General features: G+C 38.1%; 1 protein-coding gene across 3 annotated transcripts in view; it reads right to left on the bottom strand.

The window, feature by feature from the left end:
- The window catches only part of SPATA9 (spermatogenesis associated 9), a 40,113-nt gene extending 17,736 nt beyond the window's left edge, over positions 1-22,377 (bottom strand). The window contains exons 1-2 of one of the 3 annotated variants that reach the window (XM_077864265.1): positions 22,138-22,377; positions 6,704-6,792 (exon numbers count right to left, since the gene is read on the bottom strand). In XM_077864265.1, coding sequence (XP_077720391.1) covers positions 6,704-6,769 — 66 coding nt within the window. In that variant the 5' untranslated portion in view covers positions 6,770-6,792; positions 22,138-22,377. Of the gene's footprint in view, positions 1-6,703; positions 6,793-6,977; positions 7,180-22,137 lie in introns of those variants that run through there. The other 2 variants (XM_077864269.1, XM_077864274.1) reach the window with 2 other exon arrangements.
- Between the last annotated feature and the right edge of the window lie 787 nt (positions 22,378-23,164).

Genomic DNA, 23,164 nt, shown 5'->3' with positions numbered 1-23,164 from the left:
GTGCCTCTGCCTCTCTCTCTCTCTCTCTCTCTCTCTCTATGTCTATCATAAATAAATAAGTAAATAAGTAAGTAAATAAAAATAAATAAATAAATAAATCTTTAAAAAAATAAAAATAAAACAAGCAAAATAAGACATAGGTGCGGTTACATGATATTATAGCTTGGTTTCCAGCACACTGGGGGAAGAAACCACAATTATCTACAATAGTCTAAGCTCCTACACACACAGATTCAATTTCTCTTGTGATCTTATTCTTTGCTTCACTGATTCTTCCAACTCCTCCCGAAGTTGGAGCAGCTAGAATGTTTGGTTTTACATCTCATAACGTTTACTGTGCTTTCTCTCATAATTTGTAATCATAAGGTGAGGGCCATATTGCCAGGGCGAACAAGAGTAAGATATGCGCACTTCCACCTATGCTGAAGTTTCGTCTACATAGTCATTCAGTGTTTTAAGGACTCTTCATTTTTATAGATAAAAAACATTATCAAGGTTACTTTCTCCTTATTTTGTGTCTTTACATAATCTTTGTACTATTGGATCTGTACTTGTTGGCCTGAGTCACTGACTTTACTCAGCTATTTCTATTAACTAATCTTGATTCGTTCCCCCAAACACCAGGCTAGATAACCGTCCTTTCTTTTACAAAATTGTCTTTCTAAATATTTACCTCTGTAGAGAAAGAAGCCTATTTGTCATTGATAATCATAAATCAAAACTCTCCTGTAGGATCATATCCTTTGTGTCGACTAAAATATAGCATTTATGACAAACAATATTTTTAAAAATTCAAGTGTGCTTTACAATAATGCTTCAGTACACTCTGTATTATGTTTCTCATTTTAGTGTTGTCATAAATTCATAGCTTTTACCAACAGACTCAGCTTGTTCCTGATTAATGTCATCTTTGTTTCTCTTTAATGCTGAAATTGTTGCAATTTGATGACCGTGCTTCCCTTCATGTTTTTTTTTTTAATTTTTTTTTATTTTTTTATTTATGATAGTCACACAGAGAGAGAGAGAGAGGCAGAGACACAGGCAGAGGGAGAAGCAGGCTCCATGCACCGGGAGCCCGATGTGGGATTCGATCCCGGATCTACCAGGATCGCGCCCTGGGCCAAAGGCAGGCGCCAAACCGCTGCGCCACCCAGGGATCCCCCTTCATGTTTTTTTTTTTAAAATATTTTATTTATTTATTCATAGAGACACAGAGAGAGAGAGAGGCAGAAACACAGGCAGAGGGAGAAGCAGGCTCCATGCAGGGAGCCCGACGTGGGATTCGATCCCAGGTCTCCAGGATCGCGCCCTGGGCCAAAGGCAGGGGCCAAACCGCTGCGCCACCCAGGGATCCCCCCTTCATGGTTTTTAAAATGCTTTCTTTTTTCCATACTTTGACAGGTATCTCTGAAAGAAATATTACCTCTTGAAACAAAATGTTTCTGACCACCTTAATTTTCCCTGACATAAAACATACAATCAACTTGTTCCCAAGAGGACTATTACTGCTTTTCGGAATAGTATTAGAAACCAAATCTGGACACTGGGATGTGTGTAAAGTGGTTTTTTTGTGGCTATCAGAATAGGAAGGAAACAACAGAGGAGAGACTACTTATAGTCCTGGAGAGGCAGAAAGAGATGTTTCTCTTTAAAAAAAATAGTCACCAGTTTATGGTGATGATTCCAATTCACTCTTACCTTCAGTGAATTTTTAAAAATAGGCTCTAGTAGAAAAATTTTTTAATAAAAGTTTTTTTTTGTTTTTTTTTTTTGTTTTTTTTTTTTTTGGAGCTACGAGCTTTTCCTTTTGTCTGTCATCTATGCTATATGTTTTCCTACCAAACCATGTGGGTAAATGTAAACACTGACCCCAAATTAAGAAGTGCTCATTTCTTTTCCCTGGTTTGTTTCGTTTTGTTTGACTCTTGTCCTAAGCATCCTGGAATTGGTTGCAAAATGTGCAAGTTTACACGATTCTTTCTGTCATCATTATCATCTGAGCATGTTATCAAACGTGAGAAAAGACATTCCAACTCCCTTCCCCACCACCATCTTAGAGACAGACACACAAAGGTAATGATCACTTACCACAAGAAACCTAGTATCAATTAATCAGATTGTTTCAAGAATCCTGCTCCAGATTTCACTATTTGAGCCCCCTTCTTTGAATATATCCTGCTTTCCTGATTTCTTTTTTTTCCTAGAGTCTTACTCATCTATCATCAGCAGTTTTAATGCTGAACTCCAATTTCTATTACATCAGCTTTTTACTACTCTACATCCAAAAAACCAGCCTGTCAGCAAGTCTTATTCAATTCTTTCTCTGAATAGTCCTAGAGTTTGATCACTTCTCACTACCCTCAGTGCCAATACTCAGTCCATTATATTTATACCCCATCTCCTGTCCAGACTTGTAAATTAGCCTCTTCAAATGGTCTCTCTGCTTCCATCCTTGTCTATTTTCATTCTATTCCTCAATACCTCACCCAAAGAGATACAATTAAAACTTAGATCCTACCTTGCTTTTCTGCTCAGCTACTTGAGTGGCTCCCTTGTGCACTCAACGTCAAAGCCAAATTGCAAACAGTGGTCTACAAAGCCCTACAAAGGTTGTCTTTTCTGGGGATCCCTGGGTGGCGCAGCGGTTTGGCGCCTGCCTTTGGCCCAGGGCGCGATCCTGGAGACCCGGGATCGAATCCCACGTTGGGCTCCCGGTGCATGGAGCCTGCTTCTCCCTCTGCCTATGTCTCTGAGCCTCTCTCTCTCTGTGTGTGACTATCAAAAAATAAAAAAAAAGGTTGTCTTTTCTTTACCTCCCTAACATCCTTGTCTTTTCCTCCTCCTTTCCTCATCATTTGTTGACCTTGTTAGATATACTCCTGCCTCAGGAACTTAGCCCCAGCTATGCCGTTTGATTCTTCAAAGACATCAAGGTTTGCTCCCTTGCTTCCCTCAAATCTTAATTCAAGAATCACTTTCTTGGGGCACCTGGGTGAATCAGTGGTTGAGCGTCTGCCTTTGGCTCTGGGCATGATCCTGGGGGTGGGGGGTCTCACGTTGGGCTCCCTGAGGGGAGCCTGCTTCTCCCTCTCCCTGTGTCTCTGTGTCTCTCATGAATAAATAAATAGAATCTTTAAAAAAAAATCACTTTCTCACTAAGTCCCTGTTAGTCTCCTGACCTTAACAGTCAATTGTTCTCCCTGTCCCTACCCCTATTTCATATCTCTGCCATATTGCTTCTTAAGATCTATCTTTAACATAATATAGACCTTATTTTCCTTGTTTTTTGTTTTTCCACTTTACTAGGATGTAAAGTCCATGACAGCAGTGTTGTTTTATATCCATATGAGTCACTGCTCTTTTCCCAGTACCTAGAATAGTGTCTGGCACGTAGTAGGGTACTCTATAAACACTGGATGAAATGAATGAATGAATGAATGAATGAATGAAGAATGTTAGGAAATATAACAAATTAACATAGAGAAATAGAGAAATATACCAAGTATTAAATTAGAAACCACCCGGAAAGTTATAGTGTATATAACATGCTCTGTAACATTCACAAGTATGATCATATCTTACTAGAAACAACACACCGAAGACAAAAATATAACTGAATTTAGAACACTCCACTCATTACAGTCCTACTCTCATGAGATTTAGAAATTCTAACACCAAAAAAAACACACACACACACACACACACACACACAAAAACCCCAAGCCAAACAAAGCAAAACAAAAAAAAACCAATTCTAATACCAATGAAACTAATTTCCAGACATCACTGGTGCAAACCCAAGAGTTTTGTCATACATGTCAAAAAAAAAAAAAAAAAGAAAAAGAAGAAGAAGAAGCAAGAGAACTCAGAAGAGTACATCTACAACTATAAAAATCCAAAGTTTTGTATGGATTCTAATATGTTCTGTTTACTACTCCCAATTTTATAGTATAAGGTTAAGAGCAAGATAACTACAGAATAAAACACATAACTACCTTTCATAATTAAAAGCACAAAAATTGACCCTATTTTCCACAAAAGTGTTCTCTCATTCAAGTAAAGATCATATGAATTAAAATTTTTTAGTCCCCTAATTGTAAAATACATTTTTCATTTGCTTGAATGTGAAAGTTTAATATTTTTAAATCCTCATATGGAAATCATTTGCAATTTGGAAATGCAAACCTTTAAATATTACGTTTTACTAAGGGAAGTGGATACTCAAAGTACTGGGGTCTGTGCTGGACTGGAGAGTATATGACATCAGAAGCCATGACCTCAAGCCAAGATTCTAAAATTAACATCCCTCAGCCCCAGGAAGATTTCCTTCAAAATCATTAGTCATAAATAACTATTTAAAAATCACTATTCTAAAAAAAAAAATCACTATTCTGCATATATCTCTAAAAATCCCACTATCATTCCCACCAAATCTTTTGTTTGTGTGTTTCAGGCCAACATGATGGCCTTTTCCTAAACAATGAATGGCTAAGGTTAGAAAAAAAAAAAAAGATTTAATACTAATCATGAAATTTAGAGGTTTAGAATCCAACCCAATTAATAAAAGCCCTCTAAGTATTCTTAAAACCACTTCTTTCAGTATGTTTGAGAATTATGGATCATCTCCAAAATAATAAAATTTGCAGCATTTACAATCTGACTTTTAAAAAATAATTTAGTTATCTAAGTATTAGCATTGTTTCTGAATAGCTTATTTTTGAAGTACAAGTAACTTCAATCTGTTACAGTACCTCCTAAGAACTTGGGTTTCTCACCAATCTCAGCAACACATCCTTCAAAGTAAATGGTAGAAAAAGAACAATGTAAGTGTTTTGAAATGAGAACTGAAGTAACTATGTTTACATTCTTCTGTGAATGAGGTAAAGTTCTTATAAGTAAATGACTTCAGTGAGTTGGAAATGGGAACTTAGAGTTCTTTCTCTGGGATCAGAATAGCAATCTATTTCACTGTTAAACCAAATTTATGGCTTTAGTGATAATGAGGCTATTTAGAGGGTAGGAAGGGATGAAGGGAGTTGTATAGAAAGTTGTGATTTGTTAGATTATTGAATCCAGCTTCTTTAATGTTGTCAGTGGTGAGAGAATCATAACCTGGAAGGGGCAACAGGGCTTTCCAGACTGTGCCTATTTTACATCCTAGACCAAGCATGGTCACCTGCCTTCCTTCCCTAATACTCCAGAGCATACTCAAGAAAAATCTCCAACATTTAAAAAGACTTTATACTAAAACTAGGAGAATGAAAAGGGGAAGCAACTAGACACTGAGTCTAAGATATAGATTTATAAAATCTGGTTTGCCATCTGGAGCTTTTAAGCCTTACCCCATCCTACTTAGTGGATCACCATCTGGATATCATCTTAGCACTATGTATCCAGATACCTACATTTCAGTATTAACGCCCCCCCCCCCCCCCAGGTCTAAACCCAAGATCCATGCCATTGGTTCATATTTACTTGATATTCTGGGAACATGCTATGCTGTTTCATACTTTTTTTGTCCTGACACTGTTTCCTCTGCTCCTATCTACTTACCCTATCCTTTTCTTCACTTTGAAAATTCGTATTCGACCTCTGCAAAAGGATTTTAGCATCCTTCCTCCATAAAGCCTTCTCTGACCATCCTAGGTAAAGCCATTCATATTCCTCTAAGTTGGATTTACTTTTTACCATATTCCAAAAACAATTACTTGTTTACAATCCTGTCTCCATTAGATTAAGCTCATTGACTGAAAGAATCCTGTTTTATGTCTGTATTTCCTATCCCCAGTCCCAGCCAATAGGAAAGTACTTAGTAGTGTCTGATGCCTGGTGGTGGATGAATGGTCAAAGTGGCTCTAATATCTTGCCTTTGGAATGAAATATATAGACTTTGTGATTGCTACGTTACTCAGAGAACTTTTTTGTCTACTTCCAAGTTTTGCCTATGTTCCTCATGTCTGACATTGCCAAAACTCTTGATATCCAGATGAGGAGATTATTATTGTACCATGTAACTTACAACATATTCTTTTCCAGCTGTGGTCTAGATGACTAAAATACACTTCCATTAAGGGCTGTGCACTTTTAAGTAAATTAGGCTATAAAAGATTACTTTTTCCTGATCAGATGTCTTTTCATAATTCTCTACCTATTCCTTCTTCCACTCCCAATATTTTATGTCTCAAATCCTTTGGGGAACAGAGGTTATAGAAAGCACATGCACGTGTGCTTTGTTTAAATCGATATCACTATTTTCTTTCCACATTAAAACATATACCCATACAATATTTATCTTCCTGTTATTATAATGTATGTTGGTTATTTTTTTCCCACTGATTTAATTGACATAGATTTTAGTTAAAACATACCTAGGTATTTTCCTGATATTAAGCAAATCTTAAGCAAGTGTCGCAAACTATACACACTGCAATTGTGGCTATGAGAGAGTTCCACATTTCCAACCTAACAGCACAGTGATTTTTTTTTAAATTTAATTTATCAATCTCACTTCTTTGTCCACCATCTTCCTGATTTCCATTGACCCACCCAATGAGTAAGATTCGAGATTTGGTTTTTTCTGAGGCAAAATTAACTTCTACCTAAGCTTCAGGTACTGATTTCAAAGTCAAGCATTAAATAATTGGTAAATTAAAAATACAATATACTTTTTGTAATCCTTTTCAAAGTTATGAAATCACATTACCTGATTAGACTGTGATAATCTTAGGATGGTAGGGAATTCATCTTTAAACTCATCTATAAGGTCCATGATTACTTTCTGGATCCCCTCAACTGAGACAAAAAGAAATTAGGGGATAAGAGAGCTCAACTAAAAACATCACCTAACCATAATCCAAAAGGACATGGGACACTGGGTCCACTTTGTTAGTGACTAGGAAAAGCAGATAAACCCTAGGGGACTTTATTCCCAGTTGTTTCCCACACCCATATCCCCTTTACAACAAGATTGCATATACTTCTTCCAGAAAAGTTCTTCAACACCTGCCCACATATCCACCCAACAGGTTTGATTGGCATGACGAGTTCTTCCTTGGGTTCCTAGTGCTTGGCAAGCTTGCAGGCCAGGGCAATGCTTGTCCTACTCTGCCATTAGTGAGGGATGAGGGCACCCTTCCACTCAGGAAAGGAGGCAAGGACAGAACCTACAGCTCGTTGCCAGAATTCTTTGTTACTGCACAATGGGCCTCTGAGAACTTGTTACAGAATCTTCTGAAATCACTCTGGCAGTGAGAAGAGGGAGAATGCGTTTGAAGGCATAAGGGGAGGAGAAAGGAGAAGGAAAAACAAACTGTGCTAAGGAGTTCTGCATTATGTGGAATTTTGACCCAATTTCTACAGTGATACCTCAATTAATGGATCATCTGAGAACAAAGCTCCATTTGAAAAGAGTTGGCATGTGCTTTAAAAGAAATGCCTCACATATGATGCCAAGTGGAAAAGAAACACCAGCAGTTAATTCAGAAAGACTACTGAACAGATTGTCTTTCTTTCACTCAAAGATCACCAGGTCAAACACAGACAAAATTATAAAATTTATGGTTTCTCTTAAAATTCCTTTTTCTCCTCCTCCTTCCCTTCTCTCCCCTCTTCCTCTTCTTCTTCTTCTTCCTCCTCCACCTCCATCCTTTTCCCTCCTGGTTCTCTCCCACTTCATTATTTTCCATTTATCAAATCTAGGAAGAACTTCCTATCATGTGGATTTGACTGAATATCTAGTAATAGTTTGGTGTAGATGAATTCAGAGTTGATGAACACAAATCCCATTTTAATTTGAAGCCTCTACGTTTAATTGTATCTAGGCCATTGTCCTTAGCAAGCATAAGCTGTGGGTGCTAGAGGTCTGTTCATCCGAGCTGTCCAGAAAAGAGAAAAATGTTCATCAGAGGATTCTTCTATTGTGTGAAGCCTGCCAGATCCCCACCTTCAATTTGTCTTTAGTCCTAATCTGCTTGAGACTACTCTGTACCACACCACAAATACTTCTCTTAACCTTAGAAGAACATGCTTCCCTCCACCATGACCCTAATGCTTAAGATAATTATGCCTGCAATATGTGGAAACTGAAATCTGTCACCAGAAAAATACTATTAGACAATGATGAACATACAAGAAAGTCTGTAAGAAATGTAAACCTTTATTTGTCCTATTAAAATATGTGCCTATCAGAATTTACCCCAGAAGAACAGTTGGCAGTACCTTCTCTCTTTGGTCTTCTCTGTTCTCCACTCTCCTTAACCCCCTAATTTATTTTCTTTTTTCCCCCCTAATTTATTTTCATCCACCTGCCCACCTTCTGATGTCTCTCCTAGCTCCTGATTGGTTTCATCCAGGTCCCCCCCCCCTTTTTTTTTATCAGTTCTCACCCTCCTAAGCAGCTTATGAAATTAACAAATCTACAAGAAAAATAGTTCTCATGCTAATATTGCCCACATTTAGAGGATAACTAGACTCTGTGTTATGCTAACAAAGTTCTTTTTGTCTTTGCTTTTTTAATGACTGTCTCCTTGGGAGAGGGATGGTGAAAAAAAAAAAAAGAGAGAGTAATGAGATTTTTAAAAATCCCACCATGCCACACTGATTTTATATCTATCACCAAATCTGATCATATTTTGGGTTTTGCTTAATTTTAATTTTTACCTATATCTTTATGTGTCCTATGTTATTTCAGGTAATAAAGTTAGACAAAATAAATAATGTTAATGGTGAATATCTTTAGCTATAATGTCATTCTTTACAGCTCATAATACAGACCTCCATACTTACAAAAATTACATAACAGCCCTGGAAATTTACTTATATTTAAAAGGCTTTAATGTAGAAAAAAAGAGAATCTTTGATTTGCACAAAGCTTGGAAGAAAATGAACGTTTTACACACTGTAAGTGAAGGCAGTATAAGCTTAATTAGAAAATAAAGAGCTTTGGGATTCAGTCAGAATTCCACTTTGAATTCCAGCTCTATCACCTCCCTACCTACTGGCCTGTGTAATTTGGGAAATTATATTTTCTAAGTCTACATTTTACCTTTCAAAAGGTGACAGGACTTATTTAATGGACCAGATATGTTCAATAAATGGCAGCCCATTGTTAAACACACAATGGCTACTTTGTTTTGGGAAAGTTTCAAAATTTGGGTGAAAAGTCAGTATTGAGTTTGCCCTGTTCACATGGGTTTCAGCCAATTTTGATTTTGCACACAACTGGCTGGAACCTCGATAACCAACCTAACTAGATCCTTCTCTCAAACCTCTTTCAAACTCAAATGATATGAACCTATACTCTCGACTTCAAGTATTACCTGTCGAGTCTGTCGAGTCTCGAGTCTCAAGAACAACTTCTTTGAGAATCATCCTTGGCCCAGTTAAGGATGTAGACGGCCAACCTCACAAGTGGATTAGTTCTGTTGGTCCCAGGGGCTATGTTCCTCCAGGCCATAGCATGCGTTGAGACTATGTACATCTCAGTTAATGGTAAATGCTTAATAATGTCAACATAATTTTATTTTTTTAAAAGATTGATTTGAGAGAGAGAGAGAGAGAGAGAGAGAGGGCGATCCCCAGCAGGGGGAGGGGGAGAGGGACAGAGAGAATTCACAAGCTGACTCCCCACTGAGCTTGATGCCAGACAAGATCCCAGGACCCTGAGATCAAGACTGGAGGGGAAACAAAGAGCTTCCACTGAGTGTCTGCCTTTGGCTCAGGTCATGATCCCAGGGTCCTGGGATGGACTCCTGCATCAGGCTCCCTGGAGGGAGCCTGCTTCTCTCTCTGCCTATGTCTCTGCCTCTCTCTGAGTGTCTCTCAGGAATAAACAAATACAATTTTTAAAAATATCATGGTCTGAAAGAAGGGTACTGACACTTACTGAAGGCCAAATACATACTAGTAACTGTTGTTAAAGGATAAACTGAGAGACATTAAAATTTTTAAGAGATGGGACGCCTGGGTGGCTCAGTGGTTAAGCATCTGCCTTCAGCTCAGGGCGTAATCCTGGAGTCCCGGGATCGAGTCCCACATCGGGTTCCCTGCATGGAGCCTGCTTCTCCCTCTGCCTGTGTCTCTGCCTCTCTGTCTGTGTGTCTCTCATGAATAAATAAATAAACTTAAAAAAAATTTTTTTAAGTGAGTTTATTTGAACAAAAATTCATTCAAAGGCTCTTGGGTGAAAAAAAAAAAAAAGGCTCTTGGGTGGCTCTGTCACTTAAGCGTCTGCCTTAAACTCAGGTCATGGTCTCAGGATCCTGGGATTGAGCCCAACATCAGGCTCCCTGTTCAGCAGGGAGTCTGCTTCTCTCTCTCCCTCTGCCCCTCCCTGCTGCTTGTGCTCTCTCTTGCACTCTCTTTCTCTCAAATAAATAAAATCTTTTATTTAAAAAAAAGTGTTTGTTTGTTTGTTTGTTTTTTTCTTTCACATCAGGAATCACCAATTAGAAGCACTCCACAGCACACCCCTTGCTAGGGGCAAGGCTTTTATAGAAAAGACATGGAAACAAAGCAATGAAATTATTTGGGTAAAGCTCAAGGGCTTGCATTCTTTTTTTTTTTTTTCTTCTTTTACATTTGTTTTTATTTAAGTTCCATTTGCCAACATATAGTATAACACCCAGGGCTCATCCCATCAAGTGCCCTCCCAGGGCTTGCATTCTTTATCAAAGCCTAGTTGGCTGTTTGTGATTGGTCGTCCTTTGGTTTAGACTACAGAATCTTGAGGCATTTTATAGGCTCAGGTTTGGGTTTGCTTGCAGGCTGCTAAAGCATGAGAGCAACCTTGGTCTAATGGCCTCCATGCTTAATTTAACACTGTGCTATGAGCTAGGTTACACCACTTATCTCTTAATTCTCATAATAACTCTCAGAGGTAGGAATGTTTTGAAAGCAATCTGAAAATATCAAACAATATCAAAACATTAATATTACCAATAGCAACTATCATCCTGGGAATATATCCCAATTAAAAAAATCCTGGATAAGACTTCGTATAAAGATAGTTAATGCAAGGCTATTCAGGATGGCATAAATTGGAAGTAATTCAAATATAGGCTCCCCCTGCTATCAGAAAGAGCTTCTCTAATCCTATGAAACATTTTGTAGGGCAAAATGGAGTAAGCGAAGAAGCAATTATTAATTTATACAGAAAGCTTTTTGACTATTTCCAGACCAAAAAGTAACCTCTCTTAGGCTTTTCTGATACCCCAGGACACATCTGGCTAAGGGATATACAAAATAAATTGAGGTAAAGTACAGGTGCTCACAGACATGGTTCAAAGCTATCACAGCTTGATACTGAGTGGACTTCGGTTAAGGAGTTTGGCGGAGCCACTCTTGCTGCTCCCATACTCACTAGCCTCTCTAATGGCTTGCTGCAACACACACACTGAATGCTATTTTCATTTTTTTTTTTTTCCATAAAAGTGAAAATCCTCTTTGGATTTCTTTTAGATGGTGAAAACAGGTACCATTGCTGGGTCCTCCCCTCCCCTCCCCTCCTCTCGATTTTATTTATTGGGCAGCCCTGGTGGTTCAGCGGTTTAGTGCTACCTTCAGCCCAGGGTATGATCCTGGAGACCGGGGATCGAGTCCCACGTCGGGCTCCCTGCATGGAGCCTGCTTCTCCCTCTGCCTGTGTCTCTGCCTCTCTCTCTGTGTGTATCTCTCATGAATAAATAAATTAAAAATCTTTAAAAAAAAAAAGAAAAAGAGAATTTATTTATTTATTTATTTATTTATTTATTTATTTATTTGTGAGAGACACAGAGAGAGAGAGAGAGAGAGGCAGAGACACAGGCAGAGGGAGAAGCAGGCTCCCTGCAGGGAGCCCGATGTGGGACTCAATCCTGGAACCCCAGGGCCACAGCCTGAGCCAAAGGCAGAGGCTCAACCACTGAGCCACCCAGGTGTCCCTGCCAGGTCTTTCATAAAAGCACAGAGGTGTAATGCAAACTTTTGAAACGTAGAGAATACCTGTATATAATATCCATCAAATGATTGTTACCCCGAGACTATTGGAGAGCTTCTGCTCATTACATTGGACTCTTTAAAAATCTAACTATACACATAAACACAAAGTGTGGAAAACAGTATAGTTTATAACAACCCAAAGTTGTACATACACAAACAAGGCTTAGGAAGGAAAATACTAATAAAAATCAATGTTAGTGGGCTCTTTGTTCCTAAAAAGTTGTGTGGTAACTTGGCAAACAAGGCACACAAATTTTTAAAAATACTATATAAAAACTGTTTCCATATGATTATTCATTTGTCTAATTGATTAAATGCCAAGTTTATGTCATGAAGTATGATTGAAAGTATGATAGTACATCACTTTGCTTAGAGACTAGTGAAAAGTTTTATATAAACCAATTTAGTGTATAGAAGAGGTCTCTGAATTTACTCTTAAAGCTCAGATAGGTCCTGATGTTGGACAATTCATGGGGCAGACTGATAAAAGCATATATATATACGTGTATATGTACATAAACATATATACATATACATATATATGTAGGACTGCGGGCTCCTTCTGAGACCAAACCCAGGTTTAAGTACATTGGCCAGCTCTAACAAAGCCAATCAAGTAAGAATACCTAATTATTTTGGGAGAGGGATGATTTTGAGCACAGGTTGGTGTATGCCACTCGTATCTATCCTTGATGTCTGAATAGGGATTCAGAGTAGATGGAATGAGAAGAGAGACCTCAACCAGTCTTACTGAGCTTTCTTTAGGAAATGGGCAAAATCAGCCATACAGTTAGGGTACTCCTCCCACAGAAAGTAAAAGAAAAAAGGAAAAGGAGGCATTTTCAGGACTTTGCCGAAGATCTTTGGCTCTTTGTCAGCGTCACTGCATTAGTAGTGGTACTCATTGTGAGGATGCAGCGTCCAGAAAAGAGCCAAAACTGAAGCAGTGCCTGAGTGGAATCCACAGAAGTAGTCACAAGTGTCAGGCAGCAGCTACCTGCAAGGCAGCTGAGCAGATTTCTTCCTAATAATTAGACACTGTTTGGCAATTCCCAAAAATACTCAGAGGGAAGGGAGCAGATTCAAGCCTTTGTAGAGATTTGAAGTTCTGCAGTGGGGGCAAAGCCAGTGAAGTATAGGTTACTACTATTCTTGCAATTCCACCTGTAATCATAAATTGACCAAGCTTGTGAAGTTCTGGATCACAAGAGAAAATGTATAGGCCTTCTCGTTATAATAAGAATTTGATGCAGTTTCAGTGTAAACAGGATGTTTGTAACTTTAATTATTTGAAATACACTAGGGGAACTTATTCTTTAAAGGTAACCCTAGAGGGACATCTGGGTGGCTCAGCGATTGAGCATCTATCTACCTTTGGTTCAGGGCGTGATCCTGGAGTCCCGGGATCAAGTCCCACATCGGGCTCCTTGCATGGAGTCTGTTTCTCCCTCTGCCTGTGTCTCTGCCTTTCTCTCTGTCTCTCATGAATAAATAAATAAAATCTTAAAAAAATAAAAATAAAAATAAATGAAAGTAAACCTAGATAAAATTCTTCTGTAGGGTAAATAATCATCGTTTTAATAGCAAAGGTAAATACATGCTATTTATCTTTTAAATACAGATTTTTCAAAAATGTTTCAAAACAGGTATATTTATAACATTTGTTCTTAAAAATTCTTTAATAATTATAATCTAAAATTCCAGTTGGGTACCACTAATATTGAGTTGCCTTGGCAAGCCCAATGAACTCTTCAAATAGTTATAGTAAAGTGGCAGGCTATATAGAAGACAGAATTTGCAACCTTAGCACTGCTACACAATTGTGTGAATTGCTGAGGTTGGTTAGATGGCAGGAAGCTGAGAAGGCCAGACTTACTTGTAGTCTGTTTCCCCCATCACAATATAAGCTCCATGAGTTCAGGGTCGTTGGTTAGTTCAAGGCTGGATAGAACTTCTTTGTACTTTTATAATTTTACAATATTACAATGAATATTTCCTGAATGAATTATTTATGTCTCAGGTAGTATGAAAAATTTTATCATTAACAAATTCTTCATGGAGTCTGCTAACTGATATGTAAATACAGGACACATAAGACACATTATATACATACATACACACACACAATGTTTATCATACATTATGGAAGGAAAGCTCTTCTCCTCACATACAAAGCACTGCATTTTTAGTTATTTTACTTGTCATATTAAATACTAGCCCATGTGACAATTAATTGAAATAATTAATTCAATATGAGTTTAATCACTAAGAAATACAAAACCAACAGGACTAGAACATTTGTCTATGACTTCCCTTTCTGCTTTTTTTTTTTTTTTTAGTAAATAATGCTGGGTATATTAACTGCAGACAGGCTATTATACTGTATATCTAAGAATAGAAAATGAAAGTGTAGCACATTAATGGGTGTCATACTGATAAGTATGTGAGTAAAATGGAAATACATAATGCTGTAAAGATCAAAAGAATATACGTGTAAAACTCAAAATATTTATTTTTAAAAACTAATCCCTAAACTGAAAAAAATTGAAAAAATAGCTGGATATCAAATTTTTGTACAACACCTAGAAATGATTTATTTCCAGTGACTTTATTTCTTTTTAATATTTTATTTATTTATTCATGAGAGACACACAGAGAGAGACAGAGACACAGGCAGAAAGAGAAGCAGGCTCCATGCAGGGAGTCTGATGTGGGACTCAATCCTGGGACTCCAGGATTACGCCCTGGGCTGAAGGGAGGCGCTAGACCGCTGAGCTACCCAGGTGTCCCTCCAGTGACTTTAGAACACAGTTCAGAACACTGCAACAAAAAAAGAACTAAAAGGACTTTTTCAACTTCATTCAGTCACATTATTGGCAGTATTATTATTGGTTTTGTTATTTGAAATTATTTTCCTTATAATGTAGGACAAACACATTTTTTAATTAATAACATTAAGAATCAAGAATTTCAATATAAGAAAAAAAGATCTAATTAGGAAATCAAAGAACAAAGTAAAACTGTAATATTAAATAAAATTGAAAATTATTTTTAAAAATGCATTTTTGTCTAGGTGTATAGACTGGAATGGCTAGAAACATTGCCAACCCAGTACAAAAGAACATTCCTAGTACCTAGAATCTGGGCTTTAATATCATTCTTCACTTCAATGAATTGGCCTCCTTGAAGAAACAGCTGTTATCAGGTCTGGGGCAGGAGAAATACAAGGTGAACTAGGGAGATCTAAAACCAGAAACAAAGGGGGTTTTTGAAGATTAATGGGATCCTATTAAAAGAACACAGAAGCCAGCTTAAAGAGACTCCTACTGGCCTCATGGAAGGATCAGTCATCATCATACTATTATTTATGGGATGAATAGACATTATGTGTCTCCTAGTTTCATATAAAGTATGATATACTGTAGCCAAAAATGTTCAACTTAATCTAACTTTGAATCTATCTTCTAGTTTCTCAGAAATACAAGTAATCCACAACCTAAATCAGTGGTTCTTGAACTGTAGTGAAAATCCAATACCTTTATAAATTAAAAGTACATTATCTTAAAAAATAAAATTTATATTCAAAAAAGGCATTTTTAATTTTTAAATATTCATATAGTCAAATATAACTATCTTTCTTTATAAAACTTTCGGTTTTCCTGTTAATGAAATTTTTCCAGGCCCTAAGTTAGACATATAGTCCCCTAAATTTTCTTCAGTTTTCTTTCTCTAAAAGTTAATTTATAATTAAAAAATTTTAAATCCATCTATGCTTCATTTTTAATAGGCTGTTATTTCCTTCCATCTGAATAAACCAGTTGTTTTAGTACTACTGAGTAAATAAACTACTGTTCTCACATATATGAAATACCACTATTACCACACACACATATATTGGGAACTACTTCTGAACTTTTATTCTGATCCCCTGATCTATTTCTATGTTAGTATAATACTAATTTGACTACAGTGACTTTATAGTATGTCTTATTTTCTGTTAAGGAAATTCTCTGCTACTCTTCTTTTTCATTCTATTATTTGTAGTGGTGCTCTTTGTCCCTACTCCCAGCTCTGTTTTTCCACTAATCTCTTAGATTTCTATGTATTCACGAATGGAAAAACTAATGACTAATGTAAAGATAGGGAAAATCATTTCATCTTTATTTTTCCATGTCTATACAAACTATTTTATTATCTTCTTTAATTGCATTCACTAGGATTTTCAAAAACGACATTGAGTAATAATGATTACGGAAGGAACACCTATCTGTTCCTGTTTTCAATGAAAACATCTTCAATATTTTACTGCCTACTGAAAAATCAAGAGCAAATGTTATTCTAAATAATTTTTATCATATTTCTATGCCCATTCTGGTTTTGTTCTTTCTTTTTGGGAATGATTGTTGAATTTTATCAACTTCTACTTCATAATCTATGGTTATGATCCCTTTTTTCCTCCCTCAATGTGTTGATAAAAGAAATTCTGTTTTAGCTTGATATTGGAATCATCTTTACATTCCTGGAAAAGAATGTGCACTTGTTCAATAGCATATTATTACTTTGATATTCTGCTAGATTCATTTGCTAGTATTTCATTTACAATTTTTACAACTATATTCCTCAGTGAGATTTGTCCATGGCTTTCTTTTCTGTACTTAAGAGGTTAATACTAAATTTATGACTATGAATTGAGAGTATCTGGAACAATAACAGCAGTTTTATTTGGTATTCCTTTTTCTTTCTTTTTCCTTTTTTAAAACAGAGGTATAATTTACATACAGTAACATTTCCCCCCACCCCCCCGCCTTTTTAAGCTAGCTAGAACTCAGTTGTGGAACTATATGGTCTTGATTATTTTTTAAAATTTTGTTTTACCACCTGTTAAATTTAATATACGTTAATTTGTATATTAAAATTGCCTGGGATCCCTGGGTGGCGCAGCGATTTGGCGCCTGCCTTTGGCCCAGGGCGCGATCCTGGAGACCCGGGATCGAATCCCACGTCAGGCTCCCGGTGCATGGAGCCTGCTTCTCCCTCTGCCTATGTCTCTGCCCCTCTCTCTCTCTCTCTGTATGACTATCATAAATTAAAAAAATAAAAAAAATAAAAAAAAATAAAAAAAATAAAATTGCCTTTTTCTTGGGCAGTTTTAATAATTTTTTTTTCATTAGGAAATCCTCTCATACAAGATTTTCAAATATGCTGTCACAGAGCTGCATGTAATTATTTTAATCTTCTGTATCTATATTTTTCGAATCTTGTATATTTTTCTTTCTCTTTTTTAATTCACACTATGAGAATTTAAGTACAAAATTTGTTTAGTCTTTCTTCTTCAATAATGAAAGTACTCTGAATAAATCTTTTACTTTGCCCCAAATTTTTGAAAGAAGAGTTTTTAACTTTCTTTGATCTTCTCTTTGCTCCAAGAACAATCTTAATTATGTTTTATAATTTCCAGTTAATTAAGATTTTTTTTTAAAGTAGGCTCCATGCCCAGTGTGGAGTTCAAAATAGGGCTTGAAAAAAAAAAAACAAAAAAAAAAAAAAACAAAATAGGGCTTGAACTCATGACCCTGAGATCAAGACTGGAGCTAAGATAAAAAATCAGACACTTAACCAACTGAGTCACCCAGGCACCCCCTAGTAATTAAGATTTGACACTCTATTATTACTTGTTTCTACTTGATAGGCTTTTAGATCAGAGAATATGGTCTATAAAATCTCTATTTTCCTGACTTTAAAGTTTCTTTTGTGACCAACTACATAACCAATTTTTAATAAGTGTCCTAATCATACAAAGGAAACATATATTCTGTAATCAAAAAATGTAAAAATACATTTACATTACAAAAAATCTGAGTTTATTGATTATATTATTCAGTTCTTATACAGCCTACTAGTTTTTGCCTATTGGCTCTGTTACTAAAAAACAAATATTAAAATCTTCCACAAATAGTTTTCTTGTCAAGTTTGCCTTGCATTTCTCATTCTTTTCATATTGTATCAAGTGCCAGAAAGGATGTGGAGCTCAGAAATTCTTATATAGTGGTAATAAGAATGTAAATTGGCATGCCTACTTTGAAAAACACTATTATTATTTACAACTGAAGATATGCATAGCTGTGAACATCAATTCCAATTCTCTCATCAATATTCCCACTAGCACCAGGAACAACATGTACTAGAAAGTTCACTACTGCACTAACTGTAGTATGAAGAAAGTGTAAGCAAGCCAAACATCTATTAATCACAAAGTTAATAAGTTAATTATAATATATCCATAATAGTTTCTATACAGCAGTAAAAATGAATAAATTATAGCTACATGCAACATCATGAATAAATCTTAGGAATGGAAGAATTTTGAATAACGAAAAGACACGAATAAACAGCAAGATTTAATTCATGTAAAGTTCAAAAATATTCAAAACTAAGCAATATATTAGGAGCACGTAGATGCATATATGTGTGGTAAAACTATAAAGAAAAAGACACAGAACAAAAACATAAAATTCAGGATAGGGTGGGATGCAGACATAGCATTGGACCAAAGGCACATGACAATTTCAAAGGTAACAGTAATGTACTTTTTCTAAAACTTAATCATGTGTACAAATATCAATTTACTATATTATTTATATCTTACAATTCATAAATATATGTGATTTCTCAATACTCAATAAAAACAATAAAATAACCTGATGAGCAAATTGCTGTTACAACTTTTGTGAAAAATTATCATTAATGGCTATTCCAGCAATAATAGTAAGGGGGGGTTCTTTCACTCATTCACTATTTATTGAGCACCTACTATGTGCTATCACTGTTCAGCACTGGGTGAACAAAACAGACAAAAAGTCTTACTTTGTTGGAGCTTGCTAGAATCAAACTACCTACTGCTATTTTCTATAAAGCAAGAAAAGCCATCTCTTTCACTAGTAACTTGCTCAGATTTTAACGTGAATGTTTCACAGTGACATTCTCTATAACAATTAAAAATCTTATGTATATCATTCCTCTGATTAAAAAGTAGATCTTATCTTAGCCTTCGAAAATTCTGTTATAAATGTTTTTAACTAAAATCATTCTTTTCTTACATATTGCTCATCAAGTTTGTAGTCATCACGTCCACTAAGGGTTTTTGAGCAGCTGCATATCTTCTAATAGATTCTTTCATCTTGGAAACAGCCAATCTTAATTGCAGCATGTCATGAAAAGCCAATAAATACATATTAAATACATTTAAGTATTCACAATCCATATTTTTTATGGCTTTTGGTTAGAAGTCTTAGATTTATCTACTTCTGCAGTAACCCTTGCAGGGACCAATACGGATTGTGTATTTTGGTCTCTCTCTCTCTCTCTCCTTTTTTTTTTTAGATTTTTATTTATTTATTCATGAGAGACAGAGAGAGAGAGAGAGAGGCAGAGACACAGGCAGAGGGAGAAACAGGCTCCAAGCAGGGAGCCTGACGTTGGTCTCCAGGATCACACCCTGGGCTGAAGGTGGTGCTAAACCACTGAGCCACCTGGGCTGCGCTATTTTGGTCTCTTCACTTAGGGTCGTAGAATGTACGGATACTTACCGACGATCTCTCTAGTGAAACCAATAATGTTCAAGCATAATGAAAAGATAATTTGTTATTCCATGTAATTCTACATAATTACAAAAAAGAAATTTGTGTTCATTCAACAGTGCCAAAAATGAATACAGTAAATGATGCATTTCATGCCTAATTTGACCTAACACTTTAACAGCAAGTTGATGACACCTCTTTTAAGTGGAGTCCAGACAAGACTTATTCACCACGTGTGAATTTATCTAAACTCATCACGAGACTACATTTATTTTCAGCCAGTACCAACCAATCCTCTTAGGTATTTCTTTTTTTTTTTTTTTCTTAAGATTTTATTTATTTATTCATGAGCGACAGAGAGAGAGAGAGAGGCAGAGACACAGACAGAGGGAGAAGCAGGCTCCATGCAGGGAGCCTGAGGTGGGACTCGATCCCGGGTCCCCAGAATCACACTCTGGACCAAAGGCAGCGCTACACCGCTGAGCCACCTGGGCTGCCCATCCTCTTAGGTATTTCTAAGCTATTTTATACACAAATAATTCTTACATGTTAAAAGACTAATAAAGTGCCTCTGGTACTAAATTATGAAGATATTTATAACATTTATATAGATAATGTCCTTTATTTAAAATAAAGTCTTCCTGACCAATGATTTAAATTGCACCTGCCTAGTTTGTAGTTTTTACTCATTTTTTTATATGAACAAGTTTCAATAAAACTCAAAACTAAATATGTCTAATATGTGTTACATAGGCAGAGGATGGAAAGTGAACTCTTTTTCTTTTAAAGGGTTGTATTAAAGCCAGATTACTTTTTGGATTCTATATAAAGAAACATAATGGCTACATAAACCATATAGAAATATTACTATATCTGTCTACAAATGACAGGCTAGGTCCTGAAAAGTTTAGAGACTGTCCCTAAACCAAAAACTGGGAGAACGAAGGCTCTTATCTAGATTCACTTTTCCAAATTTTGCATTCTTTTCACCACACCTATTACCTCTTTTAGTTGGAGTGAGTGGCTTTCAGTATCAGGGAAAAAAAAAATACCATCAAGAGGAGAAATACTCTAAGATAGTCTAAGAAGTTTAGAAAAGACACAGATTATCAGAATTCTATTATGGATAGCTTTCACCTTTTCAATCAAACTCTGAGTGTCCACTGCATGCCAGGCACATGGGAAACAAAAATGAACAATAAAGGTCCCTGTTCTAAATAAAGCAGCACACAGTATAACAGAGACATAATCAGGGACAATTACAATAAAATATTATAAATACAAGAACATGGACAGACATGGGATGTTGTTACCTATGCAAGGAAGAAGAAGGGCACCAGCTTTGGGTGGCCAAAGAGTCATAAAAGATTTCATTTGGGGCAGCCTGGGTGGCTCAGCGGTTTAGCGCTGCCTTCGGCGGGGGCATGACCCTGGAGACCTGGGATCGAGTCCCACTTCAGGCTCCCTCATGGAGCCTGCTTCTCCTCTCCCTCTGCCTGTGTCTCTCCCTCTCTCTCTCTGTGTCTCAGGAGGCCTGGGTGGCTCAGTGGTTGAGCATCTGCCTTTGACTCAGGGCGTGATCCTGGAGTCCCAGATGGAGTCCTGGATCGGGCTCCCTGTGTGGAGCCTGCTTCTCCCTCTGCCTGTGTCTTGTGTCTCTATGAATAAATTACAAAAAAAAAAAATCTTAAAAAAAAAAAAAGGATTTCATCTAATCAACAGACATCAGGCTGAAGATAAATAAAACAGACCAGATCACAGGTCTCCTTCACCTTGCCTTAAAAAGACACTATCAACAAACAAGCAAATAAATGAGGTCATTACATGTACTAATAAGTGTTTTGCTGGGAATGAAACAAATATACAGAGAAGATTGGGTGACTGTACACTGAAAAGTTCAAGGAAGAACTCCATGAGAAAATGAGGATGGGAGACGTCACGGGTGTACAGCACTGCCAATAGTTACTGCTTAGTCTTTGGGGGGCAAAATTAGTACATTCTTTAAAACTAAGCACCTTTAGGGGGCCCTGGGTGGCTCAGTCCGTCAAGCGGACGCCTTTGGCTCAGGTCACGATCTCGGGGTCCTGGGATCGAGCCCCCCGTGGGGCTCCCTGTTCATCAGGGAGTCTGCTTCTCCCTCCCCCTTCGCCCCCTGCTCGTTTTGTGTCTCTCAAATAAAGAAATAAAATCTAAACACACACACACACACACACACACACACACACACAAACCCTGAGCACCTTTCTATTCTACATAACGTTTACTTTCAAGGTAATGGTGTAATTTCTCCAAAACTCAAAATTTCCTGATTCAAGTTTCATCCTTCCCCGGTTTAAAAAAATAAAGACGAAAAAAAATAAATAAATAAAGACGAGGGCAGCCCGGGTTAGCACCGCCTTCAGCCCAGGTCATGACCCCGGGGTCGAGTCCCACGTCGGGCCCCCTGCATGGAGCCTGCTTCTCCCTCTGCCTGTGTCTCTGCCTCTCTCTCTGTGAGTCTCTCATGAATAAATAAATGAAATCATAAATAAATAAAATCATAAATAGATAGATAGATAGATAAAGAAAGACCCCTTTTCCTTACAATGAGCAAGAGCTGCTCTCAGCAGAGGCTGGCCTGGGGCAGTGGCTGCGAGACTCTGAGGGCCGAGGGCTGTCGTCACCCGGAAGCGCACCGTCCGGGGCAAGGAAGGTGCAGCGCGGTCCGCGCCGGTGCAGGTGTGGGTGCGGGTGCGGGGTTCACACCGCGGGCATCGCCGTCCACGCCCTCCGCGCTCCGGGCCTTCTGGCCGCGGCCTCCGCCTCCCCGCACCGCAGCCTCCCCGCCCCGGAAGTGAAAGCCCCGCAGCCCACGGGCCCACCGCTATCACTTCCTTCTGACTCTCGTACCCATGAGCCTCTGCGCTAGTCCTCGCAGACGCCGCGGCACGTGGCATGAGGTGTGACGTCGGCACGTCATGCGCGAGGCTGAGTTCTGCCAGTGGCCGCCCGGGGGCTGAGGTGAGGCTGTGGGCGCCCCCGGGGAGCCCCTGAGCCGCGCGGCGGGTACTGCGGTGGTGAGGACGCCCCCAAGGCCGGGGGTGGGGGGCGGGCCCCGAGGGGCAGACTTGGCATCTCCTCCAGCTCACGCCGCAGCCTCGGCCGCGCTCAGCCCGCTGGGCCCCGAGACGCCACTGTCAGCCGGCGAACTGCACTCCTGCCTCGGATTGGAGATGCTCTGGCCCTGGCGGTTTGGGATTTTTGCCCGTGGAGAAGAGCAAATGGTGCAGAAAGTGGCCGACTTACTGGTGATGAAAAGGAAGGCCCGTGAGACAAGGTCCCATCGTAAGGGATGATGGTTTTCGGAAGCCCCAGGAAAAGTACCTGGGAGCAGAAAAAGGTGATGGTAAAAGGTAACGTTTTTTAAATTTGTGTCAAGCTCGTATCCCTTCCTGTTCCAAAGTTTCTTCACCCTCAAGCTCTCTCTTCCAAAGGATCAGGTTTCTGTTAAAAATCACAGCAGTAGCGGGCAGCCCGGGTGGCGCAGTGGTTTAGCGCCGCCTTCAGCCCAGGGCGTGACCCTGGAAACCCGGGATCGAGACCCTGCATGGAGCCTGCTTCTCTCTCTCTCT

The sequence above is a fragment of the Canis aureus genome, chromosome 2 (genome assembly GCF_053574225.1).
Source record: "Canis aureus isolate CA01 chromosome 2, VMU_Caureus_v.1.0, whole genome shotgun sequence".
In the NCBI taxonomy this organism is placed as follows: Eukaryota; Metazoa; Chordata; class Mammalia; order Carnivora; family Canidae; genus Canis; species Canis aureus.
Note: the sequence above shows the minus strand (reverse complement) of the source record. Positions and strands in the feature narration are given on the sequence as shown.